The 25160-nt window shown below is 34.3% G+C and overlaps 3 protein-coding genes across 4 annotated transcripts in view; 1 reads left to right on the top strand and 2 right to left on the bottom strand.

Moving 5' to 3' along the window:
• The window catches only part of LOC120637659 (formin-binding protein 1-like), a 91437-nt gene extending 87477 nt beyond the window's left edge, over nucleotides 1–3960 (bottom strand). For both annotated transcript variants that reach the window (XM_039909582.1, XM_039909583.1), the window contains exon 1: nucleotides 3779–3960. In XM_039909582.1, coding sequence (XP_039765516.1) covers nucleotides 3779–3802 — 24 coding nt within the window. In that variant the 5' untranslated portion in view covers nucleotides 3803–3960. The remainder of the gene's footprint in view (nucleotides 1–3778) is intronic.
• A 195-nt stretch (nucleotides 3961–4155) lies between these two features.
• LOC120623312 (dynein regulatory complex subunit 5) lies at nucleotides 4156–7883 on the bottom strand. The gene is made up of 11 exons (XM_039889271.1): nucleotides 7718–7883; nucleotides 7383–7633; nucleotides 6622–6799; nucleotides 6361–6538; nucleotides 6068–6255; nucleotides 5568–5715; nucleotides 5321–5498; nucleotides 5033–5246; nucleotides 4782–4915; nucleotides 4576–4665; nucleotides 4156–4275 (listed from the first exon to the last, which is right to left on the bottom strand). The coding sequence occupies exons 1-11, from the start codon at nucleotides 7881–7883 to the stop codon at nucleotides 4156–4158; spliced, it is 1845 nt and encodes a 614-aa protein (XP_039745205.1).
• Nucleotides 7884–8278: 395 nt separating this feature from the next.
• On the top strand, nucleotides 8279–23518 carry LOC120623276 (myotubularin-related protein 2). The gene is made up of 13 exons (XM_039889218.1): nucleotides 8279–8540; nucleotides 8937–9125; nucleotides 9930–10004; nucleotides 10999–11184; nucleotides 11719–11934; nucleotides 12895–13031; nucleotides 13950–14075; nucleotides 14972–15053; nucleotides 16199–16369; nucleotides 17892–18099; nucleotides 19279–19496; nucleotides 21594–21769; nucleotides 23294–23518. The coding sequence occupies exons 1-12, from the start codon at nucleotides 8415–8417 to the stop codon at nucleotides 21738–21740; spliced, it is 1881 nt and encodes a 626-aa protein (XP_039745152.1). The 5' UTR covers nucleotides 8279–8414; the 3' UTR covers nucleotides 21741–21769; nucleotides 23294–23518.
• Nucleotides 23519–25160: the final 1642 nt, after the last annotated feature.

Raw genomic sequence — 25160 nt, 5'->3', positions numbered from 1 at the left:
TTTAGTTCGATCCCACAGGAACTCATCCGCATTTTAGCATAAAAAGTAACCCAAGTCACTCACAGGCTCATAAACTATCACATGATGTTCACACAAGATGATGAAAACATCATCATGTTCATCACATCAGTTCTAAACACCCCTGTCCGCCGAATCACCTCGGATGTTCAGGGCACGTTCAGGAAACTCCGTGACAGCTTGTCGTCAAGTACCTCAGGGCCTGTATATACGCTGTAGGGGGCCATTTTAGAATGTGTAAAATATTTAGCAATTTTTTTTTAATAACTTACTTTTGCGGGTTTGATAAACGTTTTTGTCACTGCCAGGCGATTGTAGTTTATGATACGTTCAGTCAGTCAGGAAATAATTATGCGAATGCGTTCTATATATGCATAGATATTAGTTACCGCAATAATTTTCATACTAACTAGGTACATATAATTGTACGTTGTTTATAATATAACGGCATGTAGGTAACAGATAGGCTCATTTCACAACTAGTAAGTAGAGTGAGGAATGCGGACCGGCCGTAGCATTCGGCCTTGCATCTTGGCAACTGACCACTCACACTCTAGATTAAATATGAACGCAACATTGCGATTGCTAAAAGTAATAAGAGTGTATATAAACATCACAAGTGCTGTGGGTTCACTGACCTGATATATGTACAGCAAAACTCCAAAGTCGTGCTTTTAATTGGGACAAATGTAAATAGAATTTAAGATAAATTAGTAGAGCAACTATCTATGTTTGCACAGCTGAACATTGTTGGAATTTTTGGGAACTAAAAAAATAGAACACAATTTAAACCTACCGGTTCTTTAAATTAATAGGTTTTAATTTTTAATTTATTAAAAATTGACTTTCGTATACATAGCATACGAAATTCAATTTTTATTTTTACCATATTCTAAATAGGTATTTTGTTGAGTGGGTTTTTTGACATTATATAGTTCTTTTCTTTAAATTACAAATAAATAAATAATAATCTGATTAGAGTGAATAAATTATGAAAGTTAATAAACATCTAAATGTAACTACATGAAATTAGCCTCCAATGAGAAGAACACAAACAATTAATAGCAATAAGAACTACGAGTATGTTTTTGTAACCTTACTTTAGTATTGGATTATTACAATGTTTTCTACGTATTCCTACCTTTTTAATTCTCTGAACTTACTTATTATTGTAGAAACATCGCGTCTTCGACGCCGTTCGTAACAGCGATCAGATACTTCTTGGTAAAATCAACTTTACAACAAACAACAAAAGAAAAAAAAGAAATATTCTTTTTCCTCTTTAATTATTGTATTATAATAATAATATTGTACCTAGTTTTCTGTAAGATTTTGGTCAAAATAATTGGGACTAGTTAAGTACTTTAATTCAATATCAATGACTTCACTCAATTATTCAGGATGGGGAAGCTAGTTTTTTTTGTCAGACAGATACATAATGACAAAATTAATGTTGTTTATGTTGTGTGTAAGTGTGTTTTTGAGTGACATAGATTCACACACACAATCTTGTGCCTCACGATGTTGTTTCGCTAATTGTTATGAGCAATTTTGCAACTTAAATTAATGATCATCAACATAGCCATCTCAAAATTGATTTCTATGAAGATACTAACTTTTTAAATAGATAAAAAACAAAACATTGATTACATTTAACTACATTTTTTTTAATGTTTATATGTATGAATTAATATAACATCATTGGCAGGTTTAAAAGTAATAGGTATTCCTTGATATTCCCTTATTAGAAAAGATATTCAAATAGAATACCTGAACCTACAGCGGCCAAACATTGCTAAAGGCTTGTTTATTTCATTCATGTCTAATACTATATATTTGATAATATAAAGATCTATAGTAACTAACAACCAAGATCATAATAGATAGTACTTAAATAAAAAAGTATGTTAAATTGTTTTTAATGTTCTGTGAAGTTACAGATTATGAGGTCAAAAACATCAATTTGATAATAGGTATAATATTAATATGGCGTCATACGAGTCTGTCTTATTTATTAGTTGATTGAAATATTATGAATACATACAGTAAATAGTTTTGTTATGGTTTACCTAGGATCCTAAATTAATCAATTATTACATGTCTCATGAAAACTAACTTATAAATGAGTTTGGCATAGTTCATCATAATACCATAACTCAGATTTATTCATTGCATCTTGTAGTAAACTGATGTACTATAATTACATCCTAACTTTGCACCAGCGTTCTTCATCGCAAAACCCAAATGAACTGATTGTTTCCCTAGGATTAAAAAATGTGATTAAAGAATAGACCTAGTTTAGTACCACAAAACTGGCACTATTAAGATAATTAGTGCTTTTGCAAAAAATCAAATAGTCAATAAAATAGGTTTACTGTACCTTTACTATAATTTATTTTTCTTTTCTTCTATTGTAACTAGTAACCTAGTAAACATAGCATAATTGAAATTTAGAAACCCATTGGAAACCTTTGTTTCTGAGATAAGAAATATTCTCATAGATGAAAGCTATCTATATGGCAAATTTTGTAAAGATTGATTAAGCTGTTAACCTCCGCTTTGGAAATAAATAAACCGATACATTGCATGCAAGTGATTAAGGTTATTAAGAGAAGCGGTGATCGCTCAGAGATATGGACTTTGGCTTCAGTATCTGGGAGCTGAGTTTGAATTCTAGCACACACCACTAAATTTTCTAATTTATGTGTTTTTTAAACAATGAACAGTGAAGAAGAACATTCTGAGGAAACCTGCATGCCTGAGAGTGCTCCATAATATTCTTGAAGGTGTGTGTGGGGTCTACCAATCAGCACGGGGCCAGTGTGGTAGACAACTGCCTAAACCTTTTTCACTGCAGGATGAGACCTGTGCCCAGTAGTGGACCAGTAATGGGTTGATATGCCACAGAAATGGAGTATAATGATAAAAATACCATAAGTTACATCAAATAGATATGCAAAATGTTTGCCAAGTCTATAATTTCAAATGGTTAAATAGAACACTGGAGTGGAATTTTCACAAGTGTACTGTGTACAGAACCTCTGCCTTTAATCTATAAGGGGGAGAGAAACTTTGAATCTAGTAACACATCATAGCATTTAGAAAACATATTATGAAGAGTAAAAATCAATTGTTTACAAAGGCCAGGCACTTTAAATCTTGTATTATTTTTTTCACAACTCCTTAATGCAAAGGGACATACAGCAGCAGCAGACACATTTTCATATTCATATATAAATTAAAGTGCAACAGATATAGGTATGACTAGCTGTTATCATTTTCCTCAAAGCTACATGACCAATTTGTTTTTTTACATTCAGTAGGTGGCCCTGGTGGGAAGTAGGAAAGTTCATATTTTTTTTAAATTTAAGAGTTTTTAAGTATTTAGGTCTCATTCTTATATTATGATTGCTACCATGACTCATTCAAGTTAAGAAATATCTATGAAAACACATACTCACATGAGTATACTGCATGCTAACATTGAGAAAAGTATACGAAATATTCTCAAGAATTTTTTCATTACCTTGTATATCTTGTTTAATTTAACAACAATGTCCTACATACAAAGCTGTGTAGTTCTTAAATTATACTAATTAACTTTCAATATATCTGAAACTACTAAATATGAAGAAAACGTTATGAAATACTTAAAAAAGGGAGATCTAAGTGTAGAACGCTAAATTTTCTAACGCTACCTACCGTTGTGTCAATTACTGAAAATTACAAAACTTATACAAATTCTAACATCGAGACTTACCCAAAGCTCAGTACCCCAATTCATTGTCACTACTGTTTATCACTCACTATGCACAATATACATTGAAAACTCACTAGCACTGTTTATAACTATGGAATAACGAGATTATTTCCACAAATCTATTATTTTTATCACTATTCATGTGCGGACACCTCCATTTCAAACACTAAACATGGCTGACTGACCACACCACAGACTACAAAGTACTTATTGTGACGGATAAACATAGACAAAGAGAATTGGCAGAAAAAAAAAAAAGGTTGCCAGTACAAAGATTTTCCCAATATTACACGAAAAATATTTAAAATTAATTAAACACAATTTAACTTTTTTCAGTTTTATTAAGATATATATGGACAATCCTTTTTGTAAAGAGATTATACTTTCGTATTTTCATTAGATACGTATATTTTGATATGGCGTTCGGTATTGTCAACACGTGGTTGAATAAGTGATCCATCAGACCTGCGGCGCACCAAAGTTGCACGAAGCACCTCCTAGAAAAACATTCTAATTATTTTATAATTCAGTAACTTACAATTCAACACCAGTATTGACAATTTAAGAATAGGTTACAATTCTTTATTATCATCCTAAATCTTAGATCAGATCAGATCAGGTCACAACTTTTAATCTCTCTTAATCTATAGTGGAAGATAAAAAAAATTAATTTATCAACACAACAATGTCGAAAAAGTTGTAATAAATCGTCTTAACTGGTTCTAGAATAATGAATTATTTAAGTACTTGATCTTCTTCAACACAAGAATGTCTTACAAATCATAAAAATATTTCACCTGTACTGGTTCTAAAATAACGTGATGGCTTGATCTTCTTGAAGTTGAAGGACCAGTGATTGAGGAAGTTCGTGAAGACGGCATGGGACTCTATAAATGAGATATATTTAGGTAAAAATTATAATATGAATAACTGAACGACACCAAAAAGTAAATCTTAAAGAAATATGAAGTCTTTCTTGTGCATTTCTTAATTTTCAACTTACTTTTAGAGCAGGTACAAATCCAAAATCAACAGGGAGAGGTTGAGTTTGAACGCTAAAATATCCTTCCTCTGAAGCAACCGATACGATTGAAGGTCTGGCTGATAACTGTTGAGCTAGTAGTAAGGGATCCGCATCTATAAAAATATCTACTTTTTCAATATACTACAGTTAAAGTGATTGGTAATATTAGAATATTGAATTAATTTAATTAAGAACCTATTTATAAATGTTATACGCTTATAAACTCTTACCTAAATTCATTCCTTTGACGATTCTTCGTGCTTGAACTACTCTACCAGCACTTCGTCTGAATCGTATACCTTTTTCAGCCTCTCTTCTCAGCCTTTGAGCGGCTGCAGCAGACTCAGCAATTGCCATAGCCATTGATCCCATACCAGACCGTTTCAAATTAATGTCAACCAAATAGCTTAGACAAATCGCGTTTGACAGAATGTGGTCACTAGGCTAAAAAAAAATTTTACCGATTGTTAACACATGAACTTAAAATAAAGTAATAAAAATATAACAAGTCTATTTACCGATCCAATATTATTGACACTAATATCTAGAGATCTTAGTGGAGTTTTTACTAAACCTATAGCTCTTGCCAGAAGATCACCACAAGTTGGTGGATTTTCAGCATTTATAGTCGACCAAACCCCAGCTGGAGGTTTTTTTAACGGTCCCGACTTAATTCCACATGCAGATATGTTCAACCTTAAATAAACACAGTTTTAACAAAGATCATGGTAATTTAATATTGTATATTATTTGAATTCTACGTACGATGTTAAATTACATCCTCTGGCTATAGCCACTGCAAGATGGCCAATTCCTTCGGAGCCTAGTCTGTTATTCAGTCTTAAATCTAAGGTGCGTAACCCACAGCTTGTGTGATTCAGTACTGAAGATATATTTTCTAAGCCGACTGGACCTGAATTTAATGTGAGAACATTAACAGTAATCAAGTAGGAAAATATTTAATAACATAACAAATATACACTAGCGATTGCCCATGACTATTTTGCGTATAAATCCAAATTTCCCGTTAGATTGATAAATTTGCAGCTGAGCAACAGGGTCTGTCGCGGTCAACATGCGTTTACAATTGAATTTTACATGTTGAAATCTCTTTCTCCTTCTCTCTACGTTATAAACTGACCTCAATTAAAAATAGATTTCAATACATTTTTCCCCTCTTTCATATCAATCAATTAAAAGTATTTCCTAGTTCACAGACGAATAATACATACAATGAATGCAGTGTTATGCAAAAAAATAATTACCGAATAAGTTATCAGCTAAAATAAGACTGCGAAGTTTATCTCGTTTTGATATAAATTTAGCAATAGTTAATGCACCATCATCACCAATTTTACAGTGGCTGAAGTCCAAAGTTTCAATATTAAAGTTATCGGTTAATCCCCGAAGAATATATTTTACTCTTTGACAGTTCATATCACTTCTAGTTATCCTAAAAGTATTTAAATTATGGATTATAATAGTTTTAGTTTAAATTATTATATAAAGTTCAGTTCAATTCATTCCGGTAAAATTTTAAAACATCATAGGACCAAACCTCAGTGATTTTAATAGTGCACAGTTCTCCAAACCACGCGCTAAATTTTTTGCGTCATTATTAGTGAATTGAAATTGATCTCTGCGATATTCCACACCAACAAATCGCTGTTGAAAAACGATGTGTAATTCAGTTAAATTTGTCAAACTTCCCAATGCTGCATATAATGATATGTGATCTGAAAAATTAAATAATTGCTAGTTTTTTTTTTTTTTGTTACTTTAAACGTATTCTAAACTTATCAATCGAAAACATTATTACCTCTTGACATAGTTTCGCTGCTTTTGTTCATCTGAAGCTTATTTGCTTGTCGTTGCCCCGATATAATTCCAATCATTTCTGGTGAAGTATTTCTTTGATCAGGAAGATCAGCAGGCACCAAACTAGTTATCGATAATGATTGTATGTAGGGCCCACAAAGTTTTACCATGTTTTTGACCTAGGTAAATAGAAAATATATTTTGGTTCAGTCAAACTAATCTATGGTTTAAGTCAATAATAAAAAATAAATCTCTTTTCAATGTTACATTTCATTGTTAAATGTATATAAACACAATACAAATTATAATCGTAAAGCCTGACCACAAAAAAACCTGTTCTGGGGACGCCCCTTTTGCATGGAAATAAGTTTGACAGCTGAGTAAGTTTATGAAGAAAATAATAGTTCCATTTTATATCTGAAATGGTGTTTATTTTCCAGATCGGGCTTGTCAAAGAAAAATCAATGCAAAGAAAAAGAAAAATTAACACATGCCAGAAGTGAAACTACTGAAAAGTAGCCTACGAAAGATTGTTATGGATATTAATGTACCTATGTTTTAATATTTTATACCAAGATAAAATTAAATGTTAGTGTTAAATAATTTATACATATTATCTATTCTTAAACAACCGCAAAATGTGTTTTGCTGACACTAATCTTAGCCTAAGAAATTTTAAGAAATTTTACTTCATAAGCAGTGAAGAAGACACAGGAAAGCAGTAGAACATTTTGTAAATTGTCAATGAGTTATTCACTACACCTTTTCAGGATCGTACTGACGTGGATTCATATTTTCCAGAATTTCTGCGTAATGTTGTTCCATAAAAATTTTAATCCATGGTTTATGATTACTATCAGCAGGATAATGGGACCATTTTGTGTAATAACATCTTTTCCAAAATATATCGCTTTTAATATTATCAACTAAAATTTGTAGTGGAACACTCGTGCTCAAAATTTGTAAAAAAAAATCTCGGTCTTTTGCTATGAAGTCTTCCAATGCTGGTACTCCTATAATTTTTTAGACAACAAATTAAATATTTTATTATTGTTTTTTTAACAAAAAAGTACAAAAGCGTGATTCTACTTACTAACCTATCCAATTATCACTCAATTTTTCAATGCAAATGTTCACAAGGGTTTTGGGATGATTCAAATTCCATTCAAAATTTTCGGATTTCAATTTTCTTTCCCATTCGAGGTCTTCATTACTTTTATAAGCTAGATAGGTATTACTGCTAATAGATGTTGGGAGTTTCATCATTTCAAATATAAATTCTTGGGAAAGTCCAATATTTCCACGCTTACTTAATCTTTTGCGGTACAACTCAGCGGTTGTTTGATCGTTAATATATAAAACATCGTTTCTATGGGAAAAAAACCATTTTAGTAGTCGTGACCAATGAAAACAAACTATTGATATTTTTATTAGACTGTTAGGTTAGGTACTGAAGATATTGAAATATCTTCATACCTTCTTCTAGTTAGTTAGTTTCAATATCTTCAGTCATAATTAATTAATTATAGTATATTATAATAAATCTATGAATAATATAACAGCACAAAATAAAATAACAAGAAAGGGAACATGTGTTTTACTATGGCAATTTATGAGATTAATGTCAACGCCCACGGAATTGTCACGATGACAGATGACTGACATTGGAAATAATGGCGATGGTTTTTGGTCATAAAATTTAATTTTGTTTTGAAAAATCCAATGCAAATGAGTGCTTAGTTAGAGAATTTAAATAAACGCCATTTAAGTTGCTTATCAGCATCGCAGTCAAATATGGATAAACACAACAGTTCTGAGTTGTTAAACTCTGATTATTCGGTATCTAAAAATGCTAGTTCCGATTCATTGGATTCAGACTCCAAATCGAGTTCATTGAATTCCAAACACGGACAAGATTCCGTAAGTTTCCAAAAACGCTTAATTTATGCCCATTGGGTTTTATAACTGTAGCGATGCCATTTCCTGAAGGTTTAAAATATACTGTGATTAGTTTGCCCCTGTGTATTTGTATTTAGTAGACGGAAAAGCACTTTGTTGTGTGTTCGAATTAGATTTAAACATCACCATGAGCAAACACCGAAAAATTCATATTTGTTTGTTTGTGAATCGTATGCTCAGTTATAAAGAGCGTAATGAGTTTACTAAGGTATTAAGTATGATCAAATTACCTCATTTACATGTATGTGTAATTAAAAATTGACCAGCGCTAACTTGTAGACTTGTGTCTCAGACACCTCTTGTTGCTTCGTCTTTTCCATAGGAAGAATTCATTATTTTTAATTGTACCCTTTACAGGCCCATGGATTGGGTGACATTCAGTTGTTAGATGGAGAGAAAGTTATGAGTGTCTCCAGAGATGTCACATATTTGTGTCCATACAATGGTCCGTCCCATGGAGTTCTTAAAGTAACTAATTACCAACTGCATTTTAGACCTACCGATGCAACCTCACTTCAAACTACATTAAGTGTCTCACTTGGAGTTGTGAGTATTATTGTTTTTTCTATTATGTTTACGCTCTAATTTAAGTACCTTAGTAATTTGGGGGACCTTTTCTTGCTCCTAAGCCTGTTTCCGTACTTGGCCGTAAACGTCTGGTGAATGTGGGGCCACTAATACAGCCACAGTTCTTGTATTGTAAAACAGTTTATAAAATAGGTACCCTCATAATAATTAATAAAAGGTGTACTTTGCTTTTTAACTAAAAGGATTGATTTTATTTTAAAACTTTATTGTACTACTTAGCATAATAATTTGTGCAAATAAAATATTAACTGCGCTTCTTTCACAAGTTATCCAATCCACCTGTATGTTTAAAATGATTACGAAATATCCATCCTAAAACTCCAACTAACAGTGTTACAGTTAGTATATACACTGTAGTTAATGCTTTTCAACTAGAGCTGTGCAATGTATGTAAGCAGTGAGCGACGTCAAAGGAAGGCAACAAAACTACATGGTTTTTTCCACTAGTGCTATGTTTTTTAAATAGCCCCCATCCTTAGCATCTCTTTTTACAAAACATAGCCAAGCTAATCTATGAAAATATTAGAGCTTTATTTATAGATATAGCTATGCAGTTAAGCACATCTCTTTTAGTAAACCAGCTTACGGAATTGTGCACAATATGTGCTGTCTCAAGTAACACAGCCTATGATTTTATAACATTGACAAAAATAGTCTTCTTTGAACTACTTGTTGAATAGTTACATTACATACATGTATACATATTAAACTGTACAAAGGAATAATTCCATTGCAAACTTCCACTGTATGTTTTCCTTACAGGTGTCCCGTATAGAAAAAGTTGGCGGAGCATCATCTAAGGGTGAAAACTCGTATGGTATTGAAGTATTCTGTAAGGTAAATTATGTACCTAACTCTGTTTATACTAAAGACCTTAATTATTGAAATGTTTAACTAACTCTTTTTTTGGCTTTGGAATCCAGTTGAAAAGTCATATGCAATTAGGGTTAACATCAGGATTTGTACTGAAGTTTCAGGATTCTTTGAGTCTTCTCAGCATCTCATAGAATCACAGGATTTTAAGAATGTGCCATAAAATACAGCTTAAATTTTGAAGATCTCTTTTAAATTGAAAATAATCTTCCTTTGGATTTATTTTGGTTTTTGTCATTGCAATGTGCAAAGCATGAGCAAAATCTCTGGTGCATAAAAACGCCACGGATTTCGTTCACACAAAATAATATTTTATTACAATTTATTTTATTATTATTAAATTATTTATTATATTTGAGAGAAAATTCTCAAACTGAAAAGTTGCAGGATTTTTTCATAGAACTAAGGCATTTTCTCTTACTAGACTAACACAGAAACAAAAATAAAAGATTGTTGAAAAACTATATAAACCAAGTTATTATTAGTTACATTAATTTCTTGTCATAACAATTGTTAACCCAGCTTTGAGACTTTGATATTTGATTGATTAAAGATTTTTATTAATTTATTTCTTTTTTTCAAGTGTTTATAACTTTTGTAATTTTTTATGTGCTTTTGGCACATTTTTCTAGGCGTCATTCCAGATCCATTAAGCTATCGCACATAATTTCTAAGAGCAGTATCTTTATTTTGTACCATTTTCTTCTTGTCGACTGGACTACTAAGCTTTAAAGCCGCCTTTTATATTCTACTTCCATCTCTGTATTTCTAGTGATGGTTCATAGTTGTGTACAGATTAAGAGTTCAAATAAATTGTAATTAACAATTATTGTGGGGCAAAATCGGTACGATGGTGGGAATGGAAATCCCAAATCCCTATGAAATAACTATAACCCAATAGTAATCATCGAATGGCTTCGATAAAGATAATGATAGTGAATAAAAAGTTCCTTTTCAGGATATGCGTAATTTGCGTTTTGCACACAGACAAGAGAATCACTCCAGGCGTGGAATATTCGAGAAGTTACAGCAGTTAGCCTTCCCATTGTCACATAGACTGCCGTTGTTCGCATTTAGCTATTCGGAGAGCTTTCCAGAAGATGGCTGGAATGTATATGAGCCTTTTGTTGAACTGAGAAGAATGGTAAGACACATAAAATAAGTGTTTCTTGGTGTAAAATAGTATAATTTCTTTGTTTCATACAAGCTATACTCCGAAGTTTAGGTTCCCTAGGAAAATCGCGAAGAACGCAACAGCTATGGAACTATCAAGTTTCATCGCAATCGGTTCATTTAATGCCACGGTACGAATTTATCAAACTTTCGTCTAGCATTAAAAACCAGCTATTGTGATTTAATTATGATGGTTAAATTTTCTTAATGAGTACTTTTAATCATAAAATACATTAATTCTATGTATCATCGCTAGTATTATCAGCGCAAGCCAATTGATACATTTTATAGCTAAGTTAAACTTCTTTGGGTTTACTTTATGGCAATTTTATGCAGCATATCTTATTTTGTTTTTTTTAAATTATGGCCTATATTAATTCCTGATAACTCAGCTTTCTCTTAGTAAAGAAATGGTCTAAATCGATTCAGTAGTTCCGAAGCCTATTCGGTACTTTAAAATTTTAGTAATGACGAAAATCTACTTATAAATAATAAAACATTTTAGGGTGTCAACAACGATATGTGGCGCATAACACGTATAAACGACAAGTATGAAATATGCGACAGCTACCCAGCAGTTTGGGCTGTACCGGCCGCGGCGAACGATGACTTGCTGCGATCCGTAGCCGCGTATCGCTCCCGTGGACGCATACCAGTACTCGCGTGGATACATCCAAGCTCGCAGGCCACAATAACTAGATGCAGCCAGCCTTTAGTGGGAGTGAGTTTTTTTTTGTTTTATACCAAAATTTGCGTTCCATTCATGCCTGAGTTATAATATAGGTTGAGACCTGGATCTTGCTAAAATCCGATAAACAGGAACCATTGCGGCAGCGCTGTCAGTTGGTTTGGTTGGTGTAAACGATCCGTGGAAGGGTGAGTCCTTCCTTTCGGGAGGACCAGCAGGGCTAGCACGGCCAGGAGACAAAACATATATCCCCCGATTATATCCACTGAAAAGGGAAATAATTAACGTGTCCACCAGTCAAGCCACGCGAACATGGAATAGGACTAGTTTTCACCTGTTTATTATTATTACACATATATTATTTGGATATTATTTCTACTTGTGCGCCAGTGCTCTGAGAGTTGATAAAGCTGTGGGAGAAAATAAATTTTCATCCTTTCCCCGGGGGTATAATTGTCTCCTGCCCATGCTAGCCGCGCTGCAGAATGAGGCAACCTCCACTGTCTAACGTCACTTGTATTTTTTTTTGTATGCAAAAAATACGCCTGTTTCAAGCCTGTGAGATAAGTAATCGAACCCCGGCACACTACAAATTGGGCGTTAGTGTTTTTAATTTAACCTGTTAAACGTCACTTGATGTAACTGTGAAGAAATGTCATGTAAAGAAAAAGCCAGCGTGCCAAGATAGTTCTCCAAAATGTTCTCAAATGAAGTCTGTCAATCCGCACTTGGCTAACTTGGACTGCGGCCTAAACCCGTCTTATTTTATGACGTAATTGGTTAATAGATGACGATCTATCCACGTCTGAAGCTTCTAGCTCGTGCATGGCAGAAGATTTTCACAAGTGACCGAAGTGGTTACTCCATGCTATTTCTGACCTGAAGTTTGGGTAAACCATAGATTTTTGCTGTTGTTTTGGCTTCTCTAGTATTAATGATACTTTAAAAACAGCTTAACGATCTATGAAGTTAAAAATTTACCTAATTTTATAGGTGAGTGGGAAACGTAGCAGAGAGGACGAGAGGTATATACAATTGATCATGGATGCCAATGCGCAAGCGCACAAATTATTTATCATGGACGCACGACCAAGCGCAAACGCTATAGCGAACAAAGCTAAGGGAGGCGGGTATGTTTATCATTTTGAATATGATTGTGGTCTATACATATAACTGCCTCTTTGATCTAGTGTTTAACATATTTGACTGTAGTTATTATACCCCCTCCGTGCCTCGGAAAGCGCCTCGTTCTTTTTCCGGTCGTGTCGAAGCTGCTGTCTCATCAGACTTTGAGAGTGCATCTGTGTAGTTGGACAATCTCTCTGCAGGATTGACCACCGAAAAGGGTCACGGAATCTGTTCTTGATCTATATAACATTGCAAGTTGTTGCATAGAAGCAGGAGGAGTTGATTTAACAAATTATTCATTGTAAAGTCAACATCTGAGGATTTTCCGGTTTCGGAGCGAAAAGTGCGTAAGGGGTACATTGCCGAAGATATCATTGGTGTGGAGTATAAAGAAATTATAAATTACACCATACAGATTCTCCTGCTTTTCGCAGAGTATAGCAAATTAGGCTTCATTTTCATAATATTTTAAGTTGTTTCCCGCGTTATTTCTCCGCGATAAAAAAGACGAAGTCTATTGGCTGCTTAGTTAGGGCATAATGGGAGGGTAGACAAACAAACAGACACACTTTTGCATTTATAATATTAGTAAGGAAGTAAGGTAATTTGGAAATGCTGTTTAAAAATGAATATTCTACGATAATACACGCCATTTAGTCCCAAAGTAAGCGTAGCTTGTGCTATGGGTACTGAGATGACTGATGAATATTTTTTATGAATAATATACGTATCATATATAGTATACGTATATATAAACCATTGTATAAATAACCAGACACTGAAGAACATTCACGTTTATCACAATCACATTTTCCAGTTGTGGGAATGGAACCCCAAGTCAGTGGACTCAGACAGCGGGCCAATCGGCTGACAAAAAAAATTAATATATTTCTCTGAAATTCAAATTCTCATATTTCTAGATACGAGTCTGAGGATGCCTATCAGAACGCGGAGCTTGTTTTCCTAGACATTCACAACATTCACGTGATGAGGGAAAGTTTGCGGAAACTAAAGGAGCTATGCTTCCCGCAAATTGATCAAACTAGGTGAGACATAATTGCTGCTAATGGAAGATATTGTCTAAACTTTTCCAGTGGAGGAAGATTACTGAAGACTTTGGTTATCACTAGTACCCGTATTTCACTAAACATAGGCGTCGCCTTAATCGAATTCCTAAAGATTTAGGTGATGCTTATAGAAAACAAAACGTTTCACCAACTACTGAGCGATTGATGTACGTATTGCCTAGTTTGTTGTTAGTGAAAACTGGCATTAGTATGTATCAAAATAAAAAATAACAATAATAAAACAATAATAAATAAATATAAAAAATAAATAGGCGAGTCGCTGGGCATCGCTGGAGACAAGCGGCCCAGGACCGTGGATTGTGGAACTCTCAATTGGAATTTTTTATGATCATCAAATATAAACAATAACGTAATATTTGTGAATTTTATTTATATTATTTAAAACATACATTATTGTGATGTCCACAACAATTCATATATTTTTATATATCTAAAAAGTAACGAAATGTAAAAATTGTAAGATAATAGATGTTTGTAAGAAACATTCAGCACTCTAGTATTTTATTACAAGAAATAAGTGTCTATTATATTACGAACACCTTGCTCAAGGTAGTTGACCTAGTTGACCTAACCCATCAATGTCTTATTGCTGGGCACAGGCCTCCTCCTCCTTATACGCGGGAAACATCTTTACTAATATAATAAAGAGGAAAGATTTGTTGTTTGTTCGTACCGAATAGGCTCCAAAAGTGCTGGACCGAATTTAATTATGCTATTGTAATCATAATATCGAAACCCTTCTCATTGTGGGAGGAGGCCCAAGCCCTGTAGTGGGCCGGTAATGTGCTGATAATGTTGATATGATGATAATAATTATGAAAATAATTTTAAATATTTCGATATTTTATTTGAAGGTGGTTCAGTGGAATAGAGGCTAGTTGCTGGTTGAAACACATTAAATGCATCCTAGCGGGCGCTGTACGCATCGTAGACAAGGTAAAAAAAAATTTTTATGTCGTCACTTTACTTTCCTTCGAGACTTTGATTTTATCATAGGAATCGATTGTTGTACAAAGTAATTTTTTAATAATTTCCGTACTGCAAAATTTATTTTTATTACCATATCTTGTTTATAAATTCTTGTCTTTTATACACCCGATGGATCTTTTAAGGTTAATTCTTATGTTAAACTATTTTTATAACTGAAAACTGCCATGCAAAAGGTGTCTCAAGAAAAAATAATGCCACATTTTTTTTGTAAGACCCAAAATGGCTCTAAAACAACCTTAATGGAGGTTGTGGATATCTTTCATTTAACTAACGCCTATTTCCAATAACGTCGTACTAGTCAACGCCTAAGTAAGTAACGCCTAAATATCAAAGAAGTTCGTAGGCATAAATAATTGCAAATTCACCAATTGGTTTTCAGTAGGCAACTCATTAAACCCAACTTGTCTATAGTTCTTGCCACAAGGTGTGTTTTGTTGTGTTGGTATTATCAGATTTTTTATTATACTTATGGATTTAAGGTTATAAAAAAAACGAATTTATATTTTTTCATCTCTGAAGTGTCAGTTTACGAGTCCTCAAAACTTTACGATCCGCCTAATCGGTGTCTAGACGGTGCCTAACGTCGTTAGACAGCACAAAAGAGTTCGCGAAACTCTTTCTTCTTACTCTAGGAATCACTTAAATAACTTGCCATCAAATTAAGGCGATTCCTAGGTTGATTGAAAACGGGCATTCGTGATAGTAGTCGACCTGGGAAGTACTAATCCGTGATTGTTTATGTCGTCAAGCAGCATTGTTGTGTTCCGCAGGGTGATTACGTATCTCACGACAGGCTTGCGACATGCGTAAATCTTGCAATCACAGCTGTCAAACGTCACTTTTCCATACAAAAAATAAACAAAAGTGACGTTTGTCAGCAGTGATTGCAAGATTTACGCCTCTCACAGGCCTGTCGCGAGATACGTAATCACCCTGCGGGTCTGAAGGTCGTGGTTTCCGGTTTGCATCTCAGGTTGATGTCCACAAAGTGGCTCTGTTTATATGCGATGCTTTTACACTAAACATCAGGTGGGCCATTTACTTTGTCCGCCGTCAATTATTATTATAAAAAGTTTCTATTTAAATTTTAGGTGGAGAACCACAAAACATCAGTGTTGGTTCACTGTTCCGATGGGTGGGACAGGACGGCACAGTTAACGGCGTTGGCCATGCTAATGTTGGATCCATATTATCGCACACTCAGAGGCTTCCAGGTTCTTATTGAAAAAGAGTGGCTTTCGTTTGGGCACAAATTTCAACTGGTAAGCGATATTTTTTATTATAAAAATAGCTATCGCCTGTGGTTTTACCCTCGTTAACGTACATCAATCCATACTAACATGATAAAAAAGAAAGAATTACTTTTTTGGATTTTGTAATGGATAAAATTTATTAACTACTTCAAAGATTTAAAAAATTCAATGGAAAATTACATTCCTAGCGAGTAGGTAATATTGGCTATATTTTATTTAGTAATAATAAGATTTCAGCCAAATCAGGACTGCAATAAAAATTTCACCATTAACATAATCTTATGTAGATATAGCATGTTACGGCATGTTTTATTTTAATGCATTATTTAATTTAGGAGATATACATTTAAATTAGTTCGTATTCAATCTGTGGCACTCGATCGCGTGGTTTGCACTACATAGGTGCCACTGACTTTACGTCTCTGAGTTCGTTCGTTCGTTACGTTGGTTTAAATGGATATAATATGTAAAACGAAATGTTTTAAGTAGTAGAGCTTTGCTTATTTCTCTTCGGCGGCACTTGGCGTAGTGGGCAGCGACCCTGCTTTTTGAGTCAAAGCCGTGGGTTCGATTCCCACTACTGGAAAATATTTGAGTGAACATGAATGTTTTTCAGTGTCTCAGTGTTTATTTGTATATTATAAGTATTTTTTTCTATATTATTCATAAAAATATTCATCAGTAGTCTTAGTACCCATAGAAAAAGCTACGCTTAATTTTGGGCTAGATCGCGATGTGTGTATTGTCGAAGTATATTTATTTATTTCTCCCATTAAACAACATTGTTGCAATATGTGTTCCGGTCTAATTACAGGCATTAGGTGTAATTACAGGTACATGAGACCTAACATCTACGTCTCGGTTTGATGGACACAAACGGCGGCCCTATTGTATGTTTCCCTCGCATACCCTGTGAAGTGTTGCTCTGTTCATAGGCACGCCAATTCTTACTATTAAAAAAAAGTGTGTTTCAGCTCCGACGCACGACTAGTTTACTTCTTAAGTACGATTGTCGAAACATACACAAAAAGTGTTTATTTAGCTGAATGAAAATTAATACCATATGAAAGGGTAAATTAAAAATCCTGTGCAATTTATTCACACACGGCGGAAGTGTAACTTCTTAAAAGTAGCCTACGGGAGATTAAGGTGGATGTAGAGTATCAGAACTATTAGGATAAATGTAATGTTTACTATTTAGTTTCCATGGTAACAAGAACAGGAAAAAAAAATGTATAATGTTATCTATCTCACTCTGTCCCATACATTTATGTGTTTGTTTCTTTACCTAGATAATATTCGGTTTCCTTGGTAACTTAAACAGGAAAAATAAGTTAATTAAACGAAAGCGACTTTGCATGTTTGCGCATGCAACGTCGCAAAGCGAAAACGTAACGAGGTCATTTATCAGTAGATTTTACTCCTCACATTTTTCTCATACCGGGCGCCTTATAAATGAAAATCGATTCTTAAGGAGTAAACTCCAAAAAAAAAACACTTCTATTGCACTTATATTAAAAATCTTTTTTAGCGAATCGGTCACGGAGACGAGCGTCACTCCGACGCTGATAGATCACCCGTGTTCGTACAGTGGGTGGACTGCGTTTGGCAACTGCAGCAACAGTTTCCCACCGCGTTTGAGTTCACTGAGAGACTCCTTATCACCATCGTCGATCATCTCTACTCGTGTCGCTTCGGGACTTTCCTGTTCAATACTGAAAGAGAGAGAGTGAAAGAAGGTAAGAGAATATAAGTAGAGGTAAAAAGTATATATTAGTAAGAGTAACGCAATAAAGATTTAAAAACACCACGCGAAATCTATAGTGCTATTAAGTGTTACACACAGTACACTCTGTGTATCTAAATAATATATGTATCTATAGTGTAAATTAAGTATTTTATTCAATTTCTAATTGAAAATTTGCTACACCAATTGTGAACGTGTCGTGAACGAATTAAATACGCGAGATTTATGAAGGCGCTAGACAAGCGGGTAAAGTCGCGGGCGACAGCAAGGAGACTGTTGCCCCAAATCGCCTAAATCGAATGCCTAATGACTTAGGCGATGTCTATAGAAAACAACTTTTGAGGTGATAATTATTGGAAACTGTTGATGTATGTCTAGGAATCTCTAGGAATCCCTTAGATTAATATATATATTGGGAAAACCACTAGCCAAATTTTTTAACAGTTTCATCATGCCCGTAACTCAAAACGTACAAGGCAGTACCTAAATAAGTAACGCCTAATCTAAGGCATTAAAAACACTATCAATCACTAAGTATATATATAAACATCTTTATATATATAATAGTGGCGCCCTGTATGGTTTAGATGCACAAATCAGCCCGAAAGATGGCGCTACAGTCGGTATCTTGGTTATTTATCTATACTGCAACTAAAAGTGAAGGTCTGAAGTGCGTAGTTGCCGGTGTAATTAAAGGCACATGAGGCTTAACACCTACGCCTAAGGTTGGACCCAGGGTGATAATTCACAGGATGTGTTTCTTGCATGCCCTGCGAAGTGTTTCTCTTTTGATATGGCATTGAGACTTACAATTGTCTTACAATCAGTCGGCCTATCTGGTCCGTCAATTTTTCCTAAAATAAAACAAAATCTGGCCCACTAGTTAATCTTATTTGATCCATTTTGACGGCCGATTGGCGCTGTGGGAAGCAACCCTGCTATCTGAGTCCAAGGCCGTGGGTTGGATTCCCACGACTGGAAAATGATTGTGTGATAAACATGACTGTTTTTCAGTGTCTGGGTGTTTATATGTATATTATAAGTATTTATGTATATTATACATAAAAATATTCATCAGTCATCTTAGTACCCATAACACAAGCTACGCTTACTTTGGGGCTAGATGGCGTTGTGTTTATTGTCGTAATATATATTTTTTTTTTTTTTACAGAAGTAAAGGCAAAGACAGTGTCGCTGTGGTCTTACATTAACAGTAGACAGAACCTGTACCTCAATCCACTGTACTGGGGTCCTTCGTCGTTCAGCACGAATTCCCCACCGTCGCCATACTCCAGACCTCAGATGGTATTGGTGCCTGTCGCGTCCTTGAGGATCATCAAACTGTGGAAAGCTTTGTACTGCAGGTGGAATCCAACGATGCGACAACAAGTGAGAACATGTTTTCAATTATTGACATTTATAGACTTCCGGATTTATAATAATAATAGGAAAAAGAAATAAAAGCTGAAAAGGAAAAAGTATCTGTATATATCAGTGGACCTTGCTCACGAGATTACCGCCATGTGGAATGTTGAGTCAACCGTTATTTTTCCGATCATCGTTTCAGTCAATGATCTTCTCGCGAAAAGCTTGGACCAACATCTTTAGAAGCTTTTGCTTGGTTATTGGATAAAGAGTCGGATACAGAAGGCAGATACCTTGAAACGGCACGTATTGTGAGGAGGTTCCTCACTCTGGAGCCCTGACCGCCGGTTGCTTGGGCATTCAAAAGCCCCGCAAGCGGAGGGTGGATGTTTTTTCTAATACATTTTTAATAGTGTTTTTTATTTTTTCAAGCATTGTTAAGAACTTGAAAAAAAATTAAAATCAATAATTGATAGAAAAAAAAAATAATATCGTTTATTTCTATCATCAAAATTGCACATAATGAGTTGACGAACTGCTAGATTTTATCTTTGTTAAGGATAACCAGCTCTCTCCGCCGGAAATATACATAAACAGATTAAAATTAAGACATTACTTTTATACAAAAAAAGGAAATAAATGTACTTATGTGCAAAACTCGTTAAGTTAAATACTAAATCTGCCCTTCGTTTCTGTGTGTAAGCAGTTTCACGAACCTGCAATTTTTATTTGTTTTTAATATCGTAGGTGTTGATTTTAACGCCAGTCTCTTTGGCAGTTGCGGCTTGAGTATTTTGCCAATCAAGCCATGGTTATCGTACCAGACTAAGACGACATATGATTCGGAATCGATTGACAAAACACTTTGGCTGCGACAGCCGAAGAGATACGGGTACAAATCCGGCCGGTTTCGAAATTTTTATTAGCATTTCATACTAGTTAGTCGAAGAGTGGGTAAAGCAATGTCTTACGTTACGGGCGTCAGGATAAATCTCAAGTAAACGAGGGATTTTAGGGTAATGTTGTATAACGAAAGCAGCTTTAGTAGCCTAATTTGAAAATTATGCTTTTCACACTTCGCTAGGCAATAAAAACAAATTTAGATTTTTATTTTAGTCTATTAATATACTCTATGGTTCGTGCTTCACAGGCTCTAGTGAATGACAGGGACGCTATCATACGTTAGAGCGAGAAAGCAATATTAGAATTAACAGATTTCATTCTGATACCGCCGAGTTCCTTATTCAAATCATAAAAGCCAGGACTCCAGTACAACATAACTCTCCCGCTAAGCCTATAGGTTTTATTGACGTACTTGACCTTTAAATACTAGGCTTTAAATAAGGCATTGACAAGCGAGTGGTGTAAAAAATGGTGCAGCAATAACCTGCAATATAATAACAAAATTATAAATGTCTGTTTGTAGCTACCGTATAAACTATTGGATTATCTTAAAGAAATTTGTCGGTAGCTTTCTTTAGTGGAGAAGGGGTATTTTCATTTTTATAAATTTAAAATGCATATAAAAATTTTCGGAACCGACAGGATTTGAACTCTCGAGCAATCGCAGCCTGAGCGCTTTCTCCAATTAAGCTCTCCTGCCGTCGGGCGTCGATGCCGAAATTAGTATATGCCTTTCACATCAGTCTTATAGCGACTGTAGCGTCATCTAGTAAAAAACGTTGCAGTTTCGATTTACTTTTTCAAAAGTCGATATTACAATGAGACACGTTTGAAACAAGAGATGACACATTGCTTTTTTATAATTTTTATAATTTGTATTAGTATTAGTATTTTTACCTTCACTTGGAGGAATTATGAATTTATATATTTATAATTCTTCCAAGTATAAGTGTAGTATTTAAAGGGTATTTTCATGCTCACGGGCGATCAGGAATTCTACGCTGACGAAGTTGCGGGCATTCGCTTAAGTCACCCTCAAGTGCACACTACTACTATTCTTTATTTAAGAGTTTTAACAATATTTTTATTTACTTGCTTTTATAAATCAGATAATAATATAAACTAGAGAGTACGTTTTTCTATATTACTGTGACCTGATCACGTAGCCTAAAAAATGTAGGTATATATTTGATTCTTTACCTATTCTTATATCTACAGGATCCAATATACCAACGTACTCGAGAACTGGTGGCTCTACGGGCTCAACTCGAGGCGGCGGCGGCCGCGGCCGCCGGAGATCACGCGGCGCGGCAACATCGCCTTGGTCTGACACCACCGCGCGTTGCCAGCCCGCATCACGTGTGAATAGTATCATCGCGTTACGAACAAAGCTGGTGAGTACATTACCAACATACTGGCCAGAATCCAGATAAGTCGGCTTTTCAAGGTTTTTGCTAGAAGTAAAATTTCTAAAATTTCAAAATTTAATTTATTTCAAGTAGGCCTCTATTTTTCTATCCATCCTTAGGCCTTAATTTCTATATATCTTATGTATATTATGAAAATTAAGCTTAGTTTGCTATAGTCCGCGAAAAGCAGGAGAATCGGTATGGTGTAATTTATAATTTCTTCTCCACACCAAACATATCTCATATTTTCGGCAATGTACCCTCTATGCACGTTTCGCACATCTTGTGAGAAATGAAAACGTAGCCGGATGCTTCCAAGCAACCTTGTCATTAAGAAATTCATCAGTTGTATAGTAACCTCGGTGTACTAAATGTTTTTTTAACATATTCCTTAAACTTATGCATTGGTAAGTCCAACATGACCTTAGAAATCATACTATAAAAGCGTTTACTCAATTCCACAAATGACTTTTGTACCAATTTTATAAATTTAAAATGCATATAAAAGTTTTCGGAACCGACAGGATTTGAACCTGCGACTCTCGGCCAATTTTCTCTTGTTTCAAACATGTCTCTTTGTAACATGGACCTTTGAAAAAGTAGATCGAAACTGCAACGTTTCCTACTAGATGACGCTACAGTCGCTATCTGACGCTAAAGACTCGCTAAAGTCGCTAAAGACTTCTGTACCTTTCGCAGACGAAGTTACATACTTTCTATCGTAAGAAAGTTTTATGTAGATATAGTAGAACGAGTACATAACCCGTTTATGTTTATATGCGACGTCTCGCACCTCTGCAGTCCCGTCGTGACAATGATCTATATAACTGGGTCGAAATATCGACATATATCAAAATATTATCGTAATTCGTATGTACACGTTTTACTGTTATAAAGTCTTTAGTTTTATTATATTTTACCCTCTTCCATGAAGATTAACAGCAAAGGACCAATGTGTTGTAAGCTAATGAGGAAATTTTTTGTCTGTCTCTTTAACTACCCCACTAGTCGGTTGGTACAGTGGTGTGCACAGTGTTTTTGAACATAAAGCAGGAAGATGGCATAAAATGGAAAAATTAACCTCTTACACCAGAACCGGTAGATTTACGAAATTACGTTTATTTTAATCTGTGATTATATATTAAACATAAGTTTACCGATTCTATGGCATATCTTTTTAATATTTAAAGGCACTATCATTCAACACTAACGTAAATCCTTCAACATTTGTTTAATTTTAATTTTAAATTGCAAAAACGCTACTATAAACGCTTTTATTGCTTATCAAGACATTGACTAAATCAGATTTATACACACCACTAACTGAATCAAAAAATCTCTTTTTTTATAATTTTATGACATCGGTTTGATTTCAATATGACATTTCCCGTTTTCTGTTATAAATTTATTACTTTTTAATAATATAATATTATAAATAAACGCTACAATTGCTTTGCCTCCTTTGCAAAGAGAGCTCGGTAGTCGTAACTAAAATAAAAATAATTGCAGGTAAATGCCATCGCTACAAGATGGTGGCATACAGAAGGTGCAACGCGGTTGAAACCCTCCGTGTTCTGGTCCATAAGTGTTTTATTTAAGTTAAAATTAAACAAAAAAATATGTTTTATCGCATTTTATTAATTTTATTTCTAGTATTTTCCATTTATACGGGACACAACTAATGTAAATATGTTATTACTATAATATTCCAAATATTTACTCGTGGATTATAGATACCCTTTAAATATATTATTATATAATGTAAAGTATTTTATGTTAATATAAACATTATTAAAATTGTATTACGTTAAAAATAAGTTTTATTACAAACTCTAGTGGCTATCATAACAACTACAACTTTTTTTTTTTAAATAACTAAGTTAAAGTGTCAAACTTTCCCATTAAAACGAAATGTATAAACTCTAGCTGTAAATAATCAATTATGAAAATACCTTATAAATTAAGTTATGAACAAAAAATATTTTTTATTTTATTTAAAACCTCTTAGGGTTCCTTGCCTCTAAACGGAAATCCCGTATCCATATTCATCCTTTCGTCACATCGGTTTTTCTCTGAATCGAAGCTATAGTATAATAGAAACATAAATTATAAGATAATCATCATCACAGTCACACACATTATCGACTACCAGGGTCTTCTATCAGAATGAGAAAAGTTTATAGCGTAGTCTAGCACGCCGGCCTAGTAAATTTTGGAAAACTCCCAGGCATGCAGATTTCCCGACGATGATTTCCTTCGTCATAAAAAAAAAGTAATTTAAAAAAAAAATACGCTATGAATTAATAATAATCATTATTGTCATCATCTTTGTTGACATGTCTTTTTAGGAGTTCTCTTTTTCAAAACTATTAGGCTAGCGTATTAGCTCGACGAATCCAACTCGTATGGGAAGAGTTGAGAGCTCTGCGGCATTTCGCAAGCGTTTTTCGTCAGACAGTGGCACTGTAGCAAGTGAACATTGACGTCGGTCGATCCATCAAAATTCAAAAATATTTATTTCAAGAAGGCTCAGTTTACAAGCACTTTTGAAAGGCAGATTACGCTGGCAAGAAACTCAGCAGATTGTTCTTTTTCAACACCATTTTACAGTATATACAATGAAAAAAATATATAATATAATAAATTTTCTATCTTGTGAGAGATGAGAGCGGAGCCTGCTTCCAAGCAGCCTTGTCGTTAAGAAATTCATCAATCGTATAGTAACCACGATTTATTATAGATATGTATTTAACACATTTTTTTAACTTATGCTTTGATTGGCAGGTCCAAAATTACCTTGGGAATCAGATTATAAAAGCATATACTCAATCCCACAAATGACTTCTGCACCTTTCGCAAACGATATGCAGAAGTCACTAACTTATGTTTTATATTATCCACTTTTCGTTTCTAACGAGTAATGTTTTGTCTTACACATAGGGGGTATACTGTTATACTATATTGTGAGGCTACCGTAAGTATACCTATTTCTTTACATTTTTACGGAGGGATTCACATGATTTAAGTTTATATATTGACCGTACAGCTCTTTTCTGCAATATGAATATAGTTTCAATATCAGCATTTTTGCCCCATAATAAGATCCCGTCACTCCGCGACGTACTCTGCGGTGAACTACGAAAAAGTATTTCTCATTCTCAGAAAAACCCCGTGCCGTGTACTGGGCCAGTTATGGGCAGCATAATGCTTTATTACATAGCCTACTATCGAAAAGTCTAGTAGGCTTAGCGGGTAAGTAATGTTGTACTGGAGTACCTAGGGGCTTTTATGATTTGAATAAAATCCGTTCATTCTCATATTGCTATCGTAGCTTTAACGTAAGTCCCTGTCACTCACCAGGGCTTGTGTAGCGCGA

Source organism: Pararge aegeria, chromosome 4, assembly GCF_905163445.1.
Source record: "Pararge aegeria chromosome 4, ilParAegt1.1, whole genome shotgun sequence".
Lineage (NCBI taxonomy): Eukaryota > Metazoa > Arthropoda > Insecta > Lepidoptera > Nymphalidae > Pararge > Pararge aegeria.
Note: the sequence above shows the minus strand (reverse complement) of the source record. Positions and strands in the feature narration are given on the sequence as shown.

Excerpts from the sequence above, each read along its gene's own strand:
- LOC120623312 (XM_039889271.1), bottom strand. The coding sequence starts at position 7,883 with ATGAAACTCCCAACATCTATTAGCAGTAATACCTATCTAGCTTATAAA. Across the intron at positions 6,539-6,621 it reads CAGCGAAACTATGTCAAGAG|ATCACATATCATTATATGCA; the intron begins GTAATAATGTTT and ends TTAATTTTTCAG. Across the intron at positions 5,716-6,067 it reads TTTAGCTGATAACTTATTCG|GTCCAGTCGGCTTAGAAAAT; the intron begins GTAATTATTTTT and ends CATTAAATTCAG.
- LOC120623276 (XM_039889218.1), top strand. The coding sequence starts at position 8,415 with ATGGATAAACACAACAGTTCTGAGTTGTTAAACTCTGATTATTCGGTA. Across the intron at positions 14,076-14,971 it reads CCGCAAATTGATCAAACTAG|GTGGTTCAGTGGAATAGAGG; the intron begins GTGAGACATAAT and ends TTTTATTTGAAG. Across the intron at positions 15,054-16,198 it reads CTGTACGCATCGTAGACAAG|GTGGAGAACCACAAAACATC; the intron begins GTAAAAAAAAAT and ends TTTAAATTTTAG.